Raw genomic sequence first — 21,672 nt, forward strand, 5'->3', positions numbered from 1 at the left:
AATGTAATTTATTTTCGTGCGGTAATATTTTCTAGCGTAAAACCTTCCACACAAGTGTAAGCCTGGGGTTTGGTTTATTCTACAGTACTTTGTTGAGACTACGTTACTAAGAGCTTTAAATACCAATAGAATGATTTTAATACAAATTGTAAATGAAGCGTACGGCAATTTTTATATCTGATCGTTCCTGACCTGTCTCATAGCGAGTTCTGCAGGCCTCATTTACATCGACCCGTCTAACCTGCGCCGCAGCAGCGCCATTAGCACCAGTGCGGCGGCGGCAGCCGCAGCCCTGGAAGCCAGCAACTCCAGCAGCTACCTGACGTCTGCCAGCAGCCTGGCAAGAGCCTACAGCATCGTCATCCGCCAGATTTCTGACCTTATGAGCCTCATCCCTAAATACAACCACCTGGTTTACTCCCAGTATCCCGCTGCAGTGAAACTCACCTATCAGGATGCAGTCAACCTACAGGTAAGGAGACAAAAGGGAAAGAAAACTTGACACTAAAACTAAAGTCGAACAAGAAAATGGCGAAGCAACAAACAAATACCAGCACTATCAGTGTTCGAGAATGAAGGGTTCAAACTGCAAAGCACAGCATATGTTTATATCTGATCCTCTAGAACTATGTGGAGGAGAAGCTGGTGCCAACGTGGAACTGGATGGTGTCAATCATGGACTCAACGGAGGCTCAGTTGCGCTACGGCTCAGCTCTGTCCTCTGCAGGAGACCCTGGACACCCGAGCCACCCGCTGCACGCGTCGCAGCACTCCGGACGCAGGGAGCGCATGACTGCACGTGAAGAGGCCAGCCTGCGAACGCTGGAGGGACGCAGGTCAGTGAACATTGCGAAATATCAGGAGCGGCAGAAAATAAATGTGTTCAGTGATTAGATTTGTAACGGGAAATGTAAGTGGAAACTAAAGTAACTTAGCGCTTGTCTCCTTGGAAACCATTTGAGAGTTGCTAAAGATTCATTCTAGGTACAGGTTTTTAGTTGAAGTGGGAAAACGAGTGACATACTAAATGATTTTGACTCTTGCGTCCTCTAGGCGTGCGGCTACTTTGTTGACCGCTCGTCAGGGCATGATGTCAGCACGTGGAGACTTCCTGAACTACGCGCTCTCCCTGATGCGCTCCCATAACGACGAGCACTCTGACGTGTTGCCCGTGCTGGACGTGTGCTCACTGAAACACGTGGCCTACGTCTTCCAGGCGCTCATTTACTGGATAAAAGCCATGAACCTACAGACCACACTAGACACTTCACAGATGGACAGGAAGAGGTCAGACGCTCAAGTCATTTTTTTGGAAAAACGCTTCATGTGTTAAGGCTTTAGGTTGCACTTAAAGTTTCTCACAAACCACTTATTTTTTTTTCCACTGTTAGGAACCGCGACCCCCTGGAACTTGCGTTGGACAACGAGGACTCTGAGCATGAGAATGATGAGGACACCAATCAGAGTGAGTTCATCACACTGGAGCTTATTTACTTATGTACATACAGAACTTTTACGTTTATGTTCCCTAATGGTGACAGATGATGGACAAACAAGACAGTGGTCCTTACAGGAGTAATAACGTAGCTGAATTTGTGCGTTTATCTTTATAGGCTCCACCCTTCAGGATAAGGAGGAGGAGCCTGTTCCCGCAGAAACGGGTCAACACCACCCGTTCTTCCGTCGCTCCGACTCCATGACCTTCCTCGGCTGCATTCCACCAAATCCCTTCGAAGTCCCCGTGGCCGAGGCCATCCCTCTGGCTGACCAGCCTCACCTGCTGCAGGTCAGCGCTCTCGTTTTCTTTCTCCAAACCAGTTGTGTCTAACCATCACCTAATATTTACACAGTACTGGTTTTAATGATGTATTGAGAGTTTCCTAAAATACATGTGTTTTCTCCTCGTTATAGCCAAATGCTAGAAAGGAGGATCTGTTCGGACGGCCAAGTCAAGGCCTCTACTCTTCCTCCTACATAGCGAGCAAAGGTCTCTCTGAGCTCACTGTGGACATGAACTGTTTACAGGTAGAACCACTGGTACAGAAATATAGTTTATACTATCACATTTTAATAATTGATCAGATTTTTCAGATCATGGAGCTTGATTTGTAAACTTCCTCTCCAGATTCTGCCCACAAAGATGTCTTATTCAGCCAACATGAAAAACGTTATGAGTATGGAGTCTCGGCAGAGGGGTGGAGAAGAGCAGCAGACCAACACCCAGGATATGGACGTCTCCAAGCCCGGCCCATCACCTCATGATCTCGCTGCCCAGTTAAAGAGCAGCCTGCTTGCAGAAATCGGGCTGACTGAGAGTGAAGGTCCTCCCCTTCCTACGTTCATGTAAGAATCAACCTTGTTTTGTTTAACACCGTCATCATGTTGTACAAGTTAGTCGTTTTTATCGTTATCCGTTTTTTCACCTCTGTTAACTTTATCATGCCCTAAAGATTTACTTCATCAAGCTTCTTAAGAGCTAAATAAAAATTGGATGAAAAACAAAATGCTGTAACGTGCAAAATTTGCTTTCATACCCTTTTGAATTGTGTTGTGCTTACAGTCCACACTGCAGCTTCATGGGCATGGTGATCTCTCACGACATGCTGCTGGGACGATGGCGTCTCTCCCTCGAGCTCTTCGGCCGTGTCTTCATGGAGGACGTCGGGGCTGAACCTGGATCTGTAAGTCCTGGGATGTGAAGGCCCAATTCTTTGATCCGTTAGTCCAGAGCTGTCACGGTCGTACGTTTACTCAAACTCTTCCAACGTGGTCCGTTTTGCAGATCCTGACTGAGCTCGGCGGCTTTGAGGTGAAGGAGTCAAAGTTTCGGCGTGAAATGGAGAAGCTGCGGAACCTGCAGTCTCGCGATCTGGCCTTGGAGGTCGATCGTGACCGTGACCAGCTCATCCAGCAGACCATGCGTCAGCTCAACACGCACTTTGGCCGGCGCTGCACTAGCACACCTATGGCTGTGCATCGCGTCAAGGTCACGTTCAAGGACGAGCCTGGCGAGGGAAGCGGCGTGGCACGCAGCTTCTACACGGCCATCGCTCAGGCCTTTCTGTCCAACGACAAACTGCCCAACCTGGACTGTGTACAGAGTGTCAGCAAGGGCATGCAGGCCAGCAGTAAGCCTCAGCTCTTAACAATATCATCGTTATTAAGTGGTTGCAACACACTTCCTGTTTCACCAAGCTTTTTCATGCTCCCATATTCGACAGCTGTTGAAGCTGTTGTAAAAAAAAAATTGTTATCCTTATTAGCGCAACACTGAAAAGTTCCATGAGCTCGATAGAAGCGGCTGTAGAGATTGCGACTGATTTTCAGTGTGTGTCTACGTGCAGATTTGATGCAGCGCTTGAGAAACCGTGACCGGGAGAGGGAGAGGAGGAGCGGTGGGCTGAGGGCAGGATCCCGTAGAGACCGTGACCGGTGAGGCTGAGCTGCATCTGATGCAGCCTGACAAACCGTTTTACTCACAAACTTATTAGTCCCTTGCGTTCTGCTCACTGAAGTCAGAAAGTGAACTGCCTTCATTGTGACGATAAAATTGTCGTCTTGCTTGACGATAATTTGATGATGATTTTTTTTTTTTTTTTTTGTTTATTCCAATTTAAAACCCTTCAGCTTGCTAATCGTGTTCCGTACGCTCGTATGCTCCAGGGACTCTAGGAGACAGCTGTCCATCGACACCAGGCCGTTCCGTCCCGCGTCAGAGGGGAACCCCAGTGACGAGCCGGACCCGCTGCCCGCTCACAGGCAGGCTTTAGGGGAGCGTCTGTACCCCCGTGTCCATGCCATGCAGCCGGTATGTATCCACTCAGCAGACTCAGGAAAGTTGTACTGAAACATTGAGCATGGTGACGTGATACAACTCCTGTTCTGTTGGGATATCAGCTGAATGTTTCAAGTTCTTATGACTGCAGAATGGAACAAAGTCTAGATCTCATCCTTAAGCGGTTACAGCAAAGCTCGGTGTGAACAGATGAGATGAAAAAAGATTCAAGACGATGTCAGATAATATAATATAAAACTACCCCACAGTTTTGTTTGATGACTATTGTGATGTTCACACAAGTGCTCTCTCTCGCTCAATCTGTCACTCTCTCGCTCTCTCTGTGTCTCTCTCGCGCTCTCTCTGTCTCTCTCTCGCTCTCTCTCTCGCTCTCTCTCTGTCTCTCGCTCTCTCTGTCTGTCTCTCGCTCTCTCTGTCTGTCTCTCGCTCTCTCTGTCTGTCTCTCGCTCTCTCTGTCACTCTCTCGCTCAATCTGTCACTCTCTTGCTCTCTCTGTGTCTCTCTCTGTCTCTCTCTCGCTCTCTCTCTCGCTCTCTCTCTCGCTCTCTCTCTCGCTCTCTCTCTCGCTCTCTCTCTGTCTCTCGCTCTCTCTGTCTGTCTCTCGCTCTCTCTGTCTGTCTCTCGCTCTCTCTGTCTGTCTCTCTCGCTCTCTCTGTCTGTCTCTCTCGCTCACTCTGTCTGTCTCTCTCGCTCTCACTCTGTCTGTCTCTCTCGCTCTCACTCTGTCTGTCTCTCTCGCTCTCACTCTGTCTGTCTCTCTCGCTCTCACTCTGTCTGTCTCTCTCGCTCTCACTCTGTCTGTCTCTCTCGCTCTCACTCTGTCTGTCTCTCTCGCTCTCACTCTGTCTGTCTCTCTCGCTCTCACTCTGTCTGTCTCTCTCGCTCTCACTCTGTCTGTCTCTCTCGCTCTCACTCTGTCTGTCTCTCTCGCTCTCACTCTGTCTGTCTCTCTCGCTCTCACTCTGTCTGTCTCTCTCGCTCTCACTCTGTCTGTCTCTCTCGCTCTCACTCTGTCTGTCTCTCTCGCTCTCACTCTGTCTGTCTCTCTCGCTCTCACTCTGTCTGTCTCTCTCGCTCTCACTCTGTCTGTCTCTCTCGCTCTCACTCTGTCTGTCTCTCTCGCTCTCACTCTGTCTGTCTCTCTCGCTCTCACTCTGTCTGTCTCTCTCGCTCTCACTCTGTCTGTCTCTCTCGCTCTCACTCTGTCTGTCTCTCTCGCTCTCACTCTGTCTGTCTCTCTCGCTCTCACTCTGTCTGTCTCTCTCGCTCTCACTCTGTCTGTCTCTCTCGCTCTCACTCTGTCTGTCTCTCTCGCTCTCACTCTGTCTGTCTCTCTCGCTCTCACTCTGTCTGTCTCTCTCGCTCTCACTCTGTCTGTCTCTCTCGCTCTCGCTCTCTCTCTGTCTCTCTCGCTCTCGCTCTCTCTCTGTCTCTCTCGCTCTCGCTCTCTCTCTGTCTCTCTCGCTCTCGCTCTCTCTCTGTCTCTCTCGCTCTCGCTCTCTCTCTGTCTCTCTCGCTCTCGCTCTCTCTCTGTCTCTCTCGCTCTCGCTCTCTCTCTGTCTCTCTCGCTCTCGCTCTCTCTCTGTCTCTCTCGCTCTCTCTCGCTCTCTCTCTCTCTCTCCAGGCGTTTGCCAGTAAAATCACAGGCATGTTGCTGGAGCTCTCACCTGCTCAGCTGTTACTGCTGTTGGCCAGTGAGGATTCTCTCCGTGCTCGTGTAGAGGAGGCCATGGAGCTCCTAATCACTCATGGAAGGTACTGACTTCCTTGTCATGAATTCTTTTGACTTTTCCCTTTATTTCTGACTGTCATGCCATTTGTCTAGTAATACCTCTGACTCTTCCTCATCCTTTTTTTTTTTTTTTGTTTAAAGGGAAAATGGTGCTGATAGCATTCTGGATCTCGGTCTCCTTGACACTCCAGAGAAAGCACAGGTACCTGACCACATGTTTGTATGTAGTTATAGCACTGGGTGAGAAGTCATTTACCATAAAAGCAAGGCTCGAACAGTGGTTTCAGGATTTTGACGGTGTGTATTTGTGCAGCAGGAGAACAGGAAGAGACACGCCTCCACCCGCAGCGTGGTGGACATGGAGTTGGACGATACGGATGACGGCGATGATAACGCTCCTCTGTTTTACCAACCTGGAAAGAGGGGCTTCTATTCACCCCGGCCTGGCAAAAACTCCGAGGCCAGGCTGAACTGCTTCCGTAACATCGGCAGGTAGGAACCTGGAAACCGAAGATGTTCCTTTTGAGATATTTCGAATGCGGTTGACCTCACGAACGTTTCTCTGCTCTTTTCTTCAGAATACTCGGCCTGTGTCTTCTGCAGAATGAACTGTGCCCAATCACCCTTAATAGGCACGTCATCAAAGTGTTGCTAGGTAGAAAGGTGGGTGTTGTATGAAGCCATTTTATAACATGTCCCAGTGCTTATGATGGTTCTGATTTGGTGCACTAAGCTGAATAGAACCTGATTTTAAATGAGACAATTTTAGCAACTGATTTGTCTGCGTGTGTGTTTGTGAGACGCAGGTGAACTGGCACGACTTTGCGTTCTTCGACCCGGTAATGTACGAGAGTTTGCGCCAGCTGATTCGCCACTCGCAGGCCAGCGAGGCCGAGGCCGTGTTTGCTGCCATGGACCTCGCCTTTGCTATCGACCTATGCAAGGAGGAAGGATCTGGACAGGTAACATCGTAGAGAGGTTTAGATAGCAGTGTTATTTTTGTCATTTTGTTTATCTTCTTGATCGTTACCTAACACTTAAACACAACCATTACAGACTAATTCTAGCTAACAAGGTATAAATGTTGTCAGGCTGATTTTATTTGATTTCTTTTATACCAATTTCAGTGGCTCGTTGCTGTCCACATGATGCTACTGTTCTGTTCTGATCGCTTTAACGTCGGTGATGGTTGAATTTTGTGGTCGTGTATTTATCAGGTTGAGCTTCTGGCTGGTGGAGGCAGCATCCCTGTGACCCCTCAGAACGTGTACGAGTACGTGAGGAAATACGCTGAACACAGGATGCTGGTTGTAGCCGAGCAGCCTCTGCACGTGAGTACAGGTTTATAGAACCCCATCACATGCTTTATTATTGCACTTTGGGTTAACGTTCTGTGTTCCAGCTGCGTCTCACGCTTGTAGGTCAGCATTGTCTAGGTTCTAAGTCTATATCCATGTTTTATAGCTACTGTAGTAGCTTTTAGAGGACATTATTGATAACGGTGTAGCAGATTCTTAGCTTTGGATGAGCTGACATACTTGCGCGTCTTTTTATCGGTTGTAACCGAGAGTTTTTCCGTTAGTTTTTCTACCTGCATTTAAGTACACTAAGTAAACAAAATGTTATTAGGCCATGAGGAAGGGTCTCCTGGACGTGCTCCCTAAGAACGCCCTGGAGGATCTCACGGCCGAAGACTTCCGACTGCTCGTCAACGGCTGCGGCGAGGTCAACGTTCAGATGCTCATCAGCTTCACCTCCTTCAACGATGAATCTGGTACAGAACCTGATTTTTGTCCATCTGATTTCAGCACCGTAGTGTCCTATTAATCCCCAGCCGTTTCCTCAGATTTCATAACAGCTCTTAATTCAGTTCCATTTCAGTTCTGGAGACCGACCGAAGGTTCGCATCGCATCTCACAGGGTTGTTCATGCACCTGTTTGTTCTGGTTTGATCCCCAGGTGAGAACGCAGAGAAGCTGTTGCAGTTTAAACGCTGGTTTTGGTCCATTGTGGAGAAAATGAGTATGACCGAGAGGCAGGATCTGGTAAGACTCGTCCTTTTAGTCATACGTACTCGCCTGCCACTTGAATAAGAACACAAGTACACCTGCTCACTCGTGCAGTTATCCATCCATTCAGCCATTTAAACAAAAAAAAAATCATCTTCATAAAACTTTAGATCCTGTGCTTCAGGTAACGTTCATGTGAGATATCAACATCGTCTGTTGGCTTTTCTCTCTGTGCTCTTACTGGTGCAGCTCATCTGCCTCAAGGTTTTTGTTGTGTATTTAGATATTCAGCTGCTTTACTAACCGTCTGCTCCACATTTGTGTATTATCTGGATATCGTTACCGTTTATGAAATATTCGAACTACACCGTATCGGGTCAACGAGATCACGTTTTTTCCCCCCATTCTGATTTGTTTGTCATCTGAAGCTATTGATCTGTACACATGTGTGTGTGTGTATAATGTGCACACACACTATACACTACTAATAGAGTGCAGTTTACACGCTGAATAACGCCCATGTAAGTATATTTAATAGGCTCAGGATTTAAATTGAGTGTTTCAGTAGCACTTAGTCATTTTTTTTTTTTTATCATCATAGTCTTTTATTTAAATTGCCCTAATGTATAATTTAGTCATTTTCATGCATTAATGTTTAGACAGTAGATTATTTCTCTATCATGCTTTACTGTGTGCGACGTCGGCGCCTCCGTATACGGACAAGATGACAGGAACCACGTCTCTGTGCCACAGGTGTATTTCTGGACTTCCAGCCCGTCCCTGCCTGCCAGCGAGGAAGGTTTTCAGCCGATGCCATCCATCACCATCAGGCCTCCAGACGACCAACACCTTCCCACGGCCAACACGTGCATCTCGCGCCTCTACGTTCCGCTTTACTCCTCCAAACAGATCCTCAAGCAGAAGCTCCTCCTCGCCATCAAGACCAAGAACTTCGGCTTTGTGTAGAGGTCGACGAGTGTTGACTTACATGTTGTGTAATATTACTAGTTCCATTTTTGTAGATTTTTTTTTGTCTATACAGTTTTATGAAATTTAAAAGAAAGTGCTGTCCCATCCTAGGCGGTAAAAAGTATTTTATTTTTTTTTTTTTCTCCCCCTGCTTTTTTTTTTTTTTGCAGTCTGGGTTGTGAACAACTCCACCACACGTTTTTATTTCCATTTTCTGAGTAAACGTACATTCCTGCATTGGCTCCATTGGCTCGAACTGTAACTCCCCCAGGAAAAAAAAAAAAACGGCCCGACAGCAAACTGTCTGCCGAACTGCAGCCAAAGATGACAGCAGATGTATTTAAAAGAAAAAGAAAGATTTCACTGTGATTATAAATTTGTTTTCCCCTTCTTTATTGCCCTGAACATAAACATTACGACTGAGAGTTTCACTGCTGCCTTTGTGGAAAAAAAGTCAGTTTTCTTGTATAGGGGGCGTAGGGAATTTCAAAATAAACTTGGATGCAAACCATTAATTCATCTTTTGATCACTTTATGTACTTAAATATGGACTTTAACAGGTTCTGTGAGAGATTTGGGTATTTTGTTGACATTTCAATATATTCAATTAGGATAGAGTGAAAATGCATGTAAGTACACGGTAACGTCGTCATCAGGCTCGTGTGCTTTAATAACAGCATTTATATTATGCAGACTTTTTTTTTTTTAATTAATAACCAGATTTTACTTTAACACCCAAGCAGAACAGGACTTGCAAACGCTTGAGTTACTGTATATATTAAATAATCTGTCTATCATACACCTGCCTGTGACCATTGTGGAGGTTATGGTTGTCGATTTGGGATAAGTGGATTTTGTGTCCTGGTTCTTAAGCTCTTTTAGATTTCTCTCTCTAAGCAGAGAATGAAAATAATCCTTAAAAGCTAGATTTTCTGTTCAGAATAAGGAACATCAGGTACATGCCGCTCAAAAACGTTCTATATTTTCTCCTCTACAATAGGAAATTCAGAGCTTTCCAAAATGTAGCACATTTTTCTTCACTTTCACAGGAGAGGCTAGCTAATAAATCCATTTTTCCAACATTATCATTGTGTGTGAAAACATCTAGGTGCTTGAAATTGAGTAAAGAGATCAGTTCTAGGTTCAGCTTCAGATGAATCACCAGTCAGCGTTTGTGATGTTACTATTCAGTAAATAAGGTGAATCTCGCACACATCTATATTTCTCCCTGCAGTCTGTGTACGATCATATTTTAAATGCTTGTTAGACACAAGTATGAAGATTAATATGTAAATGACCGGTTGGTAATAGACTAATCAGTCACACAAACAACCTGTTAACAACAAAAGGGTTTTTATTCACATACAGGAGCTCTCTCTCTTTCCTCTGATCCATCATTAGCATGAAAAGAGTAAAACGTTGCTGTAGGATCAGCAACAGGACAGAACAAGGGAAACGAACACATTTACGAAACATTTTTGTGTAAAAAAAAAAAGAAAAAAAAAGTGGTGGCATTAATGTGTAATCTGGAAGACAACAGTTTCTACGAGAGGTTTAATGGATGTTGGAGAAGATGATGGATTAAAAATCAGATCTGTACAAACCGAAACCGTTCATATCCGTTACAGGAAATAAACACTGAAAATACTGCACTCTACAATGCTTCTGCTGCTGAACTAGATGTCTAAACAAAATACAAGCATTAATTCACCTGCACCTTTTTTGATCAAAGGCCTCCACCACCAGCCTTTTAGCTAAATCACAAAAATGAAAACAAAACAAGCTATTAAAAAAAAACCCCACTGATTTACATTTGATTAATAATCAGTAATACCGATGCAGGGTGGTGTTTATCAAATCGCAAACATCCACTGATCCTGAAATCTGCTGAGCAGGAGACAAGAATCACGTTTTTCCCGAGCAAACCTGCAAAAATGTAAACTAACCAAAAAAATGGCCTTTACATGATCAGTTTGCCAGAGAGCTGCATAAGTTACAGTATTATACAACTCCGCTCCTCACACCGAGAGTCCTAATGACCTCCGGATTTGTGTCCGGCCCAGGATCTGGAGCGTGAACGCGAGCGTGACCGGGAACGTGAGGCTGAGCGAGAGCAGGAGCGAGAAGCTGATCTTGGGCGAGCGTCCTCGTCCTCTTGTGCGCCGCTGGATTGTGGTGGTTCCTTGCCTGCAGCTGGATGAGGCGAACGGGACCCGGAACGGGACTTCCGACTTTTCATCTTGATTCTGGAGTCAGGGGAAGGGGAACGTGAACCTGAGCGGCTGCGAGAAGGAGCACCGCGGTGCCCTCGACCGTGATCTCGTCTCTGCCTTGACCTGGAATGGGCAAAATGGCATTTACACTAGAACGAAACAAACTGGCTTTAGCTAAAGAGATTTTCGAAGAAAGAAGGTAGGGGGGAAAAAAAAATAAATAAAAAAAAAAGTCTATTACATGGATTTTTCCTATACCGAAAATATCAAAGAAAATGTTGAGTATTTCTCAAACTCGCACTAAATGGAAATGAAATACCACATAATGAAGGAACTATCAAACCACACAGGACCAAAAAAAAAAAAAAAAAAAAAAAGTACTGTGGTCAGCCAAATGAAACTGCTAAACTTCAGCTCGTCAGCATGATGCATCAAGGGGTGGGTGAAGAAGTGCATTTCAGTGTGGACTCTACTCAGACTCAAAAAAAAAAAAAAAAAAGGACACCCCACCTGTCATTGTCACGGCTTCGGCTTCGCCTGTGTCTGCCATAAGAGCGGGAGCTAATTTAAAAATAAAAAAAAAAAGTAAATCACCTTTAGAATAACTACAGCAGGGGAGTCCAGACTTATCCACAAAGCTGGTGTGTACGCAGGTTTTCAGTCCAAAAAGAGCGGCAATGGTGTGGGAGCACGTTAAGATTATACAGGGTATTTCTTACACAAGAAACTTAATATCACATATCTGAGTAACTGAACACTGAATAAAGTATGAATTAACCAAACAGAGGCCAGTAAAGGCATGACTCACTCTCTGGGACTATCGGAACGACGAGGTCTGCGCTCGTATGATTGGCTTCGAGAGCGACGTCGGTCATAGCTGCGACTCCGAGAGCGCCGGTAACGGCCATCGCGCTCATAATCGTCGTATCTGGAGAAGCTGCGAGGAGATCGCCTTTCTTTGGACCTCATCTGAGTTGGGGCTGAGAGACAAAGTAACAATGGGCACACGCACACAGCATTCAAAATGAAAACAGACTCATCTGAGGCCGAGGAGTTTCGATGACTCAGAATGCAAAGTAAGAACAGAAAAAACAAAATCCACAAAACCACACTTCAGAGAAAGAATCAGAAACTTCCTGGTGTTTCCTTTCAGTGTGCGAGAGCAAGAAACACCGGTATCGTCAGTGCTGCTTAAAAGACGCACGACCAGACACTGGTATAATTAGAGACATAAAATGACCAGACTCCTACTTTTCCTGTCTCCTTGGGCGAACTGGATCTCAATCTGCCGTCCGCAGACCCATTTCCGGTCCAGGTTGTGAAGCGCGTCTTCTGCATCACGGACATCCTCGAATGTGCTAATGCTGTTAAGGCTTTCCGTTTTAACAAACACTGACACAGAGGCTAATCAAATGGACACAATTACGTTCACCAGACAGGATCTCGGACGACACGACGTTTGTTTTAGCAGTAAAACGTAACATTGTTAATGAAAGAGAAAGCAACATGAGCTCAATATGGAGAAGTCAGAATGCACAGGGGAGGAGTAATTACTGAATCAAACGGCAATTTCATTTTTTAAGCGTTCATAAATTCGTCTTAATTGATAAAATTGTTTGGCAAGCAGAATTACGAAATTAACATGGATCAACTCTGAAGAGTTCATGACACAGGTAAGATTAGAAAACTGACTTGGGGGAGGAAAAGGGGACAATGAAAAGACTACAGCAAAGGTAGGATACAAAAGTTAATACTCGTTACCTTTAACATGCTTGACCTTGAGCTTGACCTTTATTCTCTTTAAGTGCTTCCCAGAAGGCCTTGAGAGGTTTCCTGCTTGTCTTTGCCCCATTATCTTTTGCTCTTTTCCTCTCTCTGTTTGGAACAGGTGCCCTCTTTTTCTCCACTTTGAATCTTCGAGCTTTAACTTTTCTCTTTCTCTCCCCTCTATCGCTTGGCGCCTGAATCCTTACGGGCTCTTTGGCTTCAATCTACTCTACTTCGGTCTTTACTCTTAAATACTCTTTGGAGGGACGGTCTCCAGAACTGTATGTCTTTACATTTTCTGAGACAACAGAAGAAATAGCAGTTAGGAGACATAATGGCCAGAATACAATCAAATTAGATCTCACATTTTCACTTTCAGATTTTTCCTTTTGGAATACCACATTAGGATTTCTTGTTACCCCTCCAAAAAAAAAAAAAAACACAACAAAACCCACAAATAAAACAACAAACAAACTTGCTTGATTGCTTACAAAGGATATTGAATGTATGCAAATCCTCTTGGCCGACGGGAATAGAAGTCAACGGGAATGTAGACATCTACAATAGGGCCGTAACGACCGAACTCACGACGCAAATCCTCTGGCCTAAAGCATCATGAAATCATAGTTCACTCATTTGTCTGAAGAAAGTTTAGCGTGGAAAAAAAAAACCTTTTCTTCATATTGTGGTTCTTTCCCTGCTTTAACACTCCTGTTTCAAATATTTATCAGCGTTCACATGGGTGTGTTAGAGCAGGGAAGTAAAAAGGTCTAAAAAAAAATGCACATGAAAGGAGAGAAGGTTCTCCAGGGAACCTGTGGCATAAAGGAACACTGAAACAAGCTGAACATTACCAATGAAGTGTAAAAAAAAAAATCAGCTTTTTTAATTTTATATGAATACCCTCATCTTCAGTTTAGCCATACAAGCACATTAATATATACACCAAATAATACCCAATTTATATTACAAACCAGTTTGTGCACCCTTCAAAACTCCATTCAATATTTTATTAGTCAGTCTCTCTCTCACACACTCCTTCACACACACACACAATATTCGATATTATTCTATAAACTCTTCAAGAATAAGTAACATTTCACACAGACACACAGGTTTATTATGCAAAACACACTAGAATGTTAGTAGGTTTTGTCTTCACTTGGTTAGATGTGGAGTTAACAGACAGAAATGATCTAAAGACACTTCTGGTGTTATAAAGGACATCCCCAGTGATACCTAATGAGTAAAATTATATTTATTCAGCAGACCACGTGGTAAAGGCAACTCGAACAGAACAGGCCATTTAAGGTCGTTAGATAATTTACATGACTAATTTGTTTTAGGGCAACTTTTAAAATAAAATAAAAAAAAAACCCGAACTAACATTTGGTTCTAAATTTAAAATGCACAGTAGCATTTTTTTAGTCTCCCAGAACTCCTTCTCATTTCATGACCTATTTTTAGCTGCCTACTTAACAGGCTAAGCTAGTTAGCCTACTTAGCATGCTAAGCTAGCAGAGTTAGCCACGATAGCATGCTAGCCGAGCCGCTTTTAACCTTGTACCTTTTTTTTGGTAGCTGTTTTAAACGTATCTATTTATTTTTTACAACCGAATGTTTTTTTATTTATTTATTTTTCAGAATTCCTAAAAAACGCGTTTTATAAACAAACATAAGCATCGCTATAGCCGTGGTAGTCGTTATTAGCACTAAGGAACCCAATACTTTACAAGCGAGTCCATACTAGCACACTAAGTAGTACGCAGGCATACCGGAACCGCCAAGCCACCGTATTCGCCTCGCGTACTATTTCTACACACTATTTAGTACGCTAGTGCGTGCGTCAGTCCCTGTGACGTAGGCACGCCGCCGAACGCAAACGCTACGTTCAGCCGCTCGTTTTTGATTTCTTGTCTGTTTAAAACTGTCCTGAGGCTAAATTAACATTATGTGGCTCTTGTGAAAACCTACCTGCTTTCATCAGAAATATTCCTGATGAAAAGAGAAGTGTTTGGAGGTCTCAAATACCGCGCCATGTCGCAATAAACCGACTATAAACTGTCGAGACACACAGTACAACCTTTCTGTAGGCCGCCAACGTCGGGAATTTGAGTTCTGAGCATGCGCGTTAGTGACTCGTTGTATTCGACGTCATATTCGTGATAGTGCGCATGCGCTAAAATAGTACTCAGCTTTATTTTTTTTAAAATAAATAAAAAAAATTAATACAAAAAAATTACATATTATAAATAATACTAGAAAAATATATAAATAATAATAATATATAATGTTTTTTTTATTGTTTTAATAACAAATGATAACATAAAATGAAATGCCATATTGTTCAAATCTTAAAATTTTAACATAACATTAAGGAAAGAAAGAAAAAATAATACAAAGAAGGGGAATGGAGCAATATAATTCATTTAGAAAAGAGAAATAAAATTAACAGCCTTGTTAATTAAAAGTCCATAGTTTTGGCAGCTTTTCAGTTCGTGAGTCCTTAAAGTTTCAAAATAAGTTTTAATTTCCAGCTTAAAATGTTTGGTTTCTTTTCAGACCACTTTACATTTATGGATGTGAAACTTTCCAAATAAAAAAGATAACAAGATTTAAAATAAAAATATGACATTTTGCCATTTTACTTTCCTCATACAAAAAAGAACATATTTTTTCTGTATATTAATTTTTTATGATATGCCTTCAATGATTCAAACACACTTTCGACATCAATCAAAAAAAACAAACAAACAAACTAGTGTACATACAATAAAAAAAGGTGCACAGCAGATTCTGTATTTATTTTACAAAATGTACAAGAATCTGATGTATTATTTTTAAATTTTTATAGAAATTGGTTTGTTGGATAAATTAAGTGCTTAATTTTAAAATATACATCACTAATTTTATTGTTAATGCAAAACATATTATTATTATTAAGTCCAAACCAATTTCCAATTAATATTCTCAAAAAGACTGTCCCAAGTACCCAGCTTTAACCAAAGACAGACTAACGGATAGATAAGCAGTCATTCACCTGACCTCAAAACAGAAGGCTGCAATAAAAGTCTTAGCATTTAGTGATGTCCATGGATTCCAGACTTCAGGCATTTCATTGACTGAAAAATCCTTATATTTATTAACAGGTTAATTATGTCAAAATTATGTCAAACCTTTAATGCAATATTTTTGAACACTTGAATTAAAGCTGAAAGCCTTGATTGGTTCATTTCAAATCCATGTCACCTAGCACATAAATAGCTCAGCTTAAAAATATATTTTAAGAAAGGTCAGTAATATAGAAACTGTAAGATACAGCAGGATTAAATCATACAAAATAGAAGGATGAAGCAAGGAGAAATTTATAAGCAGGGTACTAATGCTTATCCAAAAAGACTTGCAAGTACAAGGAAGGAGGAATCGTTTAACATTGCTATTCAAGAACATTTCTTTGACGTTATATATATATATATATAACGTCAAAGAAATGTTATATATATATATATATATATATTAGTTATCCCAAATCAATAACAGGTGGGGCAGTCGTGGCCTACTGGTTAGAGAGTCTGACTCATAACCCGAAGGTTGTGGGTTCGAGTCTCGGGCTGGCCGCGACTGAGGTGCCCTTGAGCAAGGCACCAAATCTCGGTGTGTGTGTATGTGTGTTCACTGTGTGTGTGCACTTTGGATGGGTTAAATGCAGAGAACGAATTCTGAGTATGGGTCACATTAAGTATGCCCCAGATTGCATACTACTGAAAAGTACCTAATCTGTTTTATTCCTCCTGTTTATTCAATGTAGCCTAAATCTTATCTCTTACAACGTAAAATATAAATAGCCAGATCATTCTGGTCGTCTAATAACCAAACACACAATAAACAGTTTCAATAAACAGTGCAGGGGAAATAATGTTAAAGTAAAATTCATATAGTAATAATATAAATAAAGTAAGATGTTAAGAAGTAAGTATGTAATGTTTAATTAGCCACTATTAAAAAAATAAATAAATAAAAAAAAGACTGTACTCGATATTTTGACGATTGACAGTTTTATTTAAATAGTCACATCACAACTTTTTACTCTTCCTGACCATGGTGGTTCCTTCCAGAGTCAAAGTCTGAGAGAGCACGAGAGAGAGAGAGAGAGAGAGAGAGAGAGAGAGAGAGAGAGAATGTCAGATGAATCGGAATATTTGAAAGCTCAAATATTGCCATTAAACAATAATTAAAATGCAGCATTGTCATTTTGCAAAGTGTTAAAGGTGCTGTTTGTAATGTTAGAAATGTTTCTATTCCTGTTTTAATAATGTAATCTTTAAAAGTATCTCAGAATAAGTGTAACTCATGATCTTTGCATGGAATGCATTCGACCAGCTTCTTCACTTCTATTTGTATTCTAAACTTCTGTTTGTATTCATTTCTTGCCCAGAAATTAGCTTTTCCCCAAACCAAAGCATATCCGTTCATATCTTTTCACCCTTTTCTTATGAGATACAAAGAGGGTAGGATTGGTGAAGTGGAAAGGGGAAGCATGGTCAGTATTTTCATTACAATTTCAGTCCAAAGGGCTCTAAAAGACACACTGATTCTTTAATATGTGAGCGTACAGATCTGTGTGTTTGTAGGGCTCCTTACAGATACATACCTCAATCATCTCTCCATCCTTGATCTCCTGCTTGTGTGAGAACCTGTCTGAGTCACAGATGAGCTTTCCTCCCTCCATTTTTATAACACACTGAAAGGAACAAAGATGAGAGATGTGTCCAGATTCACATCTAGGTTACAGAATCAGGACACACTGTCCTGCAGACGTTGGTCTACCATAAACACACATAGATCCACTTACAGCTAATTAGCAAATTGTAGGAGATTAATTAAGTGTGTTCAGTAGTAGTGTTTATAAATCTGGGGATGGTGGATTCAAACAACAAAGTAATTGGGGGAAATAGCTACATTTACCTCACATTTTACCTCAGAAAGTCTAACTAAACCCCAGTTCTAAAAGATGAAGTGTGATAGATTTAAGTAGCTATCATGCTAGTCAGCTTGCCTACCAGATAATAAGCTAGTTTACTTGAAAAGTTTCTTACAACGCTGCTACACTGAAAAGATATACAAAATAATATGCTAACTAGCCAATATGACAGCCTATGGATAACTAGCTAGAAAGGGAGATAGCTTAGCAAAATTAGCTAGCAATCCAGCTTAGAAAATATAATATCCTGAGGAAAGACATCAGATCAGGTTTTAATGTTTGCTTTGACATTTTTGTAGATTATTAATAGACTTTTTAAGAAATATCTCAAAGATGGGGGAAAAGGGACAGCAGTTTTACAAGGATAGGATTTTTTGTAATTGCTAGCATTGCTGCACAAATTAGCAAATCTATTTTTCTAAAAAAAAAAAGTTGTGTTAAAGGTTTCTTTAGTGACACTCCTAAGATTTAGGATCATAACCTTTTGGTCACAAGCACGTAGCTACAACTTAATAAAATTGTATGTTGTATGATTTGTTGTATGGTGATTAACCAACTAGCCCATTCAACCAAACAATACCTGATAACACCAGTGTTAAACAATAAACGGTATTAAAATGATTGGAAATACATTGATCTTCTTTCCATCCATGGAGGTGATTTCAGCTTCCTTGCCGATGGTGAAGGAGTTAGTGATCGATTTTCCAGGGGTCTTTGAAGTGATAACAAAGTCGTTGCCTGTCTGTTTTATCTCTGTCACAGGTTTGATGTCTTTGGCCAGCTTGATGACATCCTCAGGTAGTGCTGAATAACAATTTAGAGTAGAACTATATTGTGAATGTTGTGTTAAATTAGTGGCTAATTCTCATTGTGTAGTTATACATATATACATATCTAACTACTTGAATGACATTATATCGTTAATTTATCTTTTGCTTTATATTGCAGTGTGGCATATTAAGTGGCTTACTCACATATGGCCCTGAGAAACTCCTCGTAGTTTTCCTGAGCATAAACCTGCCACGTTCCATTGAAGGCCATTTCTAACGATCCTGTCTGGTGTCTCCTTCACCACAAGACAGATTTCTGAAGCTATGTTCAGCACGTAGAGCCGCACACTGTGCCTCAGCTACATATATTAAGGGGAAATGGGCACTCCTGCATTTTTAATTATTAACATCCCTCTGTTTGGATAACCCAGAGTTCAGTTACATTTTAGGGTTGGTAACCTTACTGACATTCAGACATGATACAATGCCAAAGTAAAGAGCCATGGACCAATTATATACATTATCAATATAGTTCTGATCAAATTGAGATTGAGACAAAATGAAAATATGTTAATATAAGATCATTTTCTCCTAGATATCTTTAAAAGCAGAATCTGATCAAGCACACACCTGAAATTAAACAACAAAAAAATCAATCTTCAGTAACTCTTTTATCCCGGTCGTGGATCTGATCTGTCTATCCATATCTTTGTATTGAGGCAGAAATACACCATGCATTGGGCACCATTCCACAGAAGAGAACCATACTTATACACATTCACACATTGTTCACACCTCAGGGCAAATGATCATTTACGGTCTATGTACCAGCATGTTTTTATTTGGAGGCGGAAAAGCGAGAATCTGGAAAGAAAATCCACACAGGGAGAACATTCCAAACTTCAGTTTAGGATCGAATCAGGCAACCTGTAGCTGCAATGTAGCAACACTCCCTACCCATTTGGTGCACCTAGGGATTCGCAAAATGCACTGCAAAGGGTTGGTGTCCAAACGGTGAACTCTATCTTCTATAGGAAGCCATGAATGCACTCAAAATTGGTTTCTACTAACTGACTGGAAAATAGTGCAGGCTTGTTATAGGAAGATCAGAGAGAGCTACAAATACCCAGTAATAACAATGAATCCACATGTCTGTATGAATCCAAGTGTATTCTTAGGTATAGATTCCTGACCTGGATAGAGCAGTTAATAAAGATATTAAAGATGATTTTCTTTTGCACTAGTCAGTGACACAGACTGTAGCCCATCTATTGCAATGCACAGTTTGTTAATCAATGGAAAGGGACTGAGCAGATATGATGTGGTTGGGTGTTGAGTATCTTAGCAGTGCAGTAACCACTTACACACCACTATTATATCGATATCACAGCTGTTTGTGGAACTACACAGTGAACTATAGGTTCAGTGAACCTGATATACTGGTCAATGTATGTAACTGCCAAATGCCGATCACGTCAAAATGTAACAGCGAGGCAAAACACAGCACAAGCTGTGGTTGTACTGATGTTCTCTTGGAAAGGTTTCACTCTTTACTCACTGCTTACATTTCTGGTCAGTTATATTTATATTAAAATTAGACAAATCCAACAACTTATTGCATAATATTTGTAGCTCATAGCTGGAATAATGTAATTTAATAAAATTAAAGTAGATGGTAGTGATATGGTGGCTTGGTGGTTAGCACATTTGACTCTCCAGTGTGCCTTCACCGTGTGTGTGGATTTTGCATATTCTTCCTGTGCCTCTCCTCTGGGAACTCATGTTCCAACCCCAGTCCAAAGGCATGTGTTATAGGCTGATTATGTCCTGAGTTTCCTGGGATAGTTTCCCTATGACCCAGTAGAATAAGTGGTGCAGAGAATATATGGATGGAAAAGCAAATCTCAGGTTGCCATTTTTTTACTTCAGGTATAAAAAAAAAAAAAAAATAAGCAAATGCTTGATGTATGGATCACCTACATCTTTTTTGATGCTAACTGTCTTACATCCACAGCATTTTACTATAGCACTTAATTCCTTACAAGACTTTGTACTGGTTAGAGCTGCACTGTCCCTTGTTAATTATTGTGTTGCACTCTCTTACACAGTCTTACACTTTATGTTGTACTTTGTAGTGTATTTAGTTCTGTATTTTATGTTCCTGAAGGAACACTGTGTCATTACTGTGTACTGTACCAGATGTTATATGGTTGGGGGAAGTCGTGGCCTAATGGTTGAGCTTTGGCTTAAAAATTCTCCAGTGTTCATCTGAGCAAAAGGTTAAAGACACTGAGGACGTTTCAGAAAAAGGTCATTTACAAGTGCACACACACACTCACAGACACACAGACACACACACACATTGTCTGTCTCTGTCACTGGATTTTATGTATACATTATGATAAAGAAAGTAAACTGATCTTCCAAGTTCTTGGAATAATAAAGTTTTATCTTGATTAAAGTGATTGAAAAAAAAATCCATAAATTTTCCATTAATAACATTTCGTTACACTCTTAAGCCATATTTTGTTGTAAAGCAAGACCACTCACATACAGTATATTCAGCATCTTTCTGTGCAACCACACAGATAGAACAGTATAATAAAGAGGTTTTCTGGCTTGACAAGACAAAAAATGACAAGACAAAAAAACCCAGACTAATTTAATTCACACAAAACACAAAAACGTAACTCCTCAAACATGATCAAAAGGCATCAACTTCTAACTTTACATTATAGTAAAGTAACCACAGGACTCAGGTTAATACTAAACCAACAGTGTCAGTAGACTAACACAGGGTTAATCGGATTAAATATGTTTGATTTATCAATAATTTTTCTTTTTATAGTCACATTTAAAGTCTGCAGATCAAATTAGTTCCTATTATCACTTATGTTGTAGCAGCTATAATCAGTGATCCGGTCCATTTGTTAAAAATCCAAATCTATTTCATTATCATCACCATTCAACTCCAAATTTGTACTTTGAACAGTAAAGTTTTCTAATACTACTGCAGCATGGCATCCTCCTTGTCTCTCCCTCTCTACATCTCCACCGCGTCGGCCCGTGGCTTCTGTCCGTGTTTATACACGCTCACGGTCACGTTTACCGTCTGCGAGCCGTATGTGTTGCGTACAAACACGCTGTAGTTGCCTGAATCCTCCATACAGACCGAGTGGATGGTGAGAGTCGTGCACTTGTTATCTATGGCCACATTAAAGCGACCTACAGAGACGATCTCCCTGTCGTTCTTCAGCCAGAACATCTCTGGGGCCGGGTCACCTTCAGCAAAACAGGTCAGACACAGAGACTGTGTGTGTATGTGTATGTGTGTGTGTGTGAGAGAGAGAGAGAGAGAGAGAGAGAGAGAGAGAGGGGAGTGAGTGAGAAAGGATCTAACATTTTAATATATAACTTCAATCTTTTCATAATTTT

General features: G+C 41.5%; 4 protein-coding genes across 14 annotated transcripts in view; 1 reads left to right on the forward strand and 3 right to left on the reverse strand.

Annotated features, from left to right (window-relative positions):
* Positions 1-9,021, forward strand: part of ubr5 (ubiquitin protein ligase E3 component n-recognin 5) — a 34,423-nt gene extending 25,402 nt beyond the window's left edge. For 3 of the 10 annotated variants that reach the window (XM_060861936.1, XM_060861940.1, XM_060861937.1), the window contains exons 39-58: positions 204-472; positions 625-836; positions 1,054-1,287; positions 1,392-1,465; positions 1,614-1,786; positions 1,912-2,037; positions 2,126-2,343; positions 2,561-2,681; positions 2,783-3,128; positions 3,345-3,432; positions 3,628-3,808; positions 5,421-5,551; positions 5,670-5,730; positions 5,842-6,020; positions 6,107-6,191; positions 6,335-6,490; positions 6,746-6,859; positions 7,158-7,302; positions 7,488-7,573; positions 8,291-9,021. In XM_060861936.1, the coding sequence (XP_060717919.1) occupies positions 204-472; positions 625-836; positions 1,054-1,287; positions 1,392-1,465; positions 1,614-1,786; positions 1,912-2,037; positions 2,126-2,343; positions 2,561-2,681; positions 2,783-3,128; positions 3,345-3,432; positions 3,628-3,808; positions 5,421-5,551; positions 5,670-5,730; positions 5,842-6,020; positions 6,107-6,191; positions 6,335-6,490; positions 6,746-6,859; positions 7,158-7,302; positions 7,488-7,573; positions 8,291-8,503 (3,212 nt within the window). In that variant the 3' untranslated portion in view covers positions 8,504-9,021. The remainder of the gene's footprint in view (positions 1-203; positions 473-624; positions 837-1,053; positions 1,288-1,391; positions 1,466-1,613; positions 1,787-1,911; positions 2,038-2,125; positions 2,344-2,560; positions 2,682-2,782; positions 3,129-3,344; positions 3,433-3,627; positions 3,809-5,420; positions 5,552-5,669; positions 5,731-5,841; positions 6,021-6,106; positions 6,192-6,334; positions 6,491-6,745; positions 6,860-7,157; positions 7,303-7,487; positions 7,574-8,290) is intronic. The other 7 variants (XM_060861943.1, XM_060861944.1, XM_060861938.1 and 4 more) reach the window with 6 other exon arrangements.
* An 821-nt stretch (positions 9,022-9,842) lies between these two features.
* srsf10a (serine and arginine rich splicing factor 10a) lies at positions 9,843-14,596 on the reverse strand. 2 transcript variants are annotated; one of them, XM_060861804.1, is made up of 6 exons: positions 14,461-14,596; positions 12,985-13,091; positions 11,971-12,072; positions 11,528-11,699; positions 11,230-11,280; positions 9,843-10,842 (listed from the first exon to the last, which is right to left on the reverse strand). In XM_060861804.1, the coding sequence occupies exons 1-6, from the start codon at positions 14,523-14,525 to the stop codon at positions 10,539-10,541; spliced, it is 801 nt and encodes a 266-aa protein (XP_060717787.1). In that variant the 5' UTR covers positions 14,526-14,596; the 3' UTR covers positions 9,843-10,538. The 2 variants fall into 2 exon arrangements, with proteins under 2 accessions (XP_060717787.1, XP_060717788.1); XM_060861805.1 differs by lacking the exon at positions 11,230-11,280.
* Positions 14,597-16,524: 1,928 nt separating this feature from the next.
* fabp10a (fatty acid binding protein 10a, liver basic) lies at positions 16,525-18,602 on the reverse strand. Its single transcript, XM_060861878.1, has 4 exons — positions 18,442-18,602; positions 18,099-18,271; positions 17,138-17,227; positions 16,525-16,610 (listed from the first exon to the last, which is right to left on the reverse strand). Exons 1-4 carry the CDS (start codon positions 18,506-18,508, stop codon positions 16,560-16,562), a joined length of 381 nt encoding a protein of 126 aa, XP_060717861.1. The 5' UTR covers positions 18,509-18,602; the 3' UTR covers positions 16,525-16,559.
* Positions 18,603-20,614: 2,012 nt separating this feature from the next.
* The window catches only part of myom3 (myomesin 3), a 49,459-nt gene continuing 48,401 nt past the window's right edge, over positions 20,615-21,672 (reverse strand). Inside the window, exon 37 of the mRNA XM_060861879.1 lies at positions 20,615-21,547. Coding sequence (XP_060717862.1) covers positions 21,281-21,547 — 267 coding nt within the window. The 3' untranslated portion in view covers positions 20,615-21,280. The remainder of the gene's footprint in view (positions 21,548-21,672) is intronic.

This window comes from Tachysurus vachellii, chromosome 25 (assembly GCF_030014155.1).
Source record: "Tachysurus vachellii isolate PV-2020 chromosome 25, HZAU_Pvac_v1, whole genome shotgun sequence".
Lineage (NCBI taxonomy): Eukaryota > Metazoa > Chordata > Actinopteri > Siluriformes > Bagridae > Tachysurus > Tachysurus vachellii.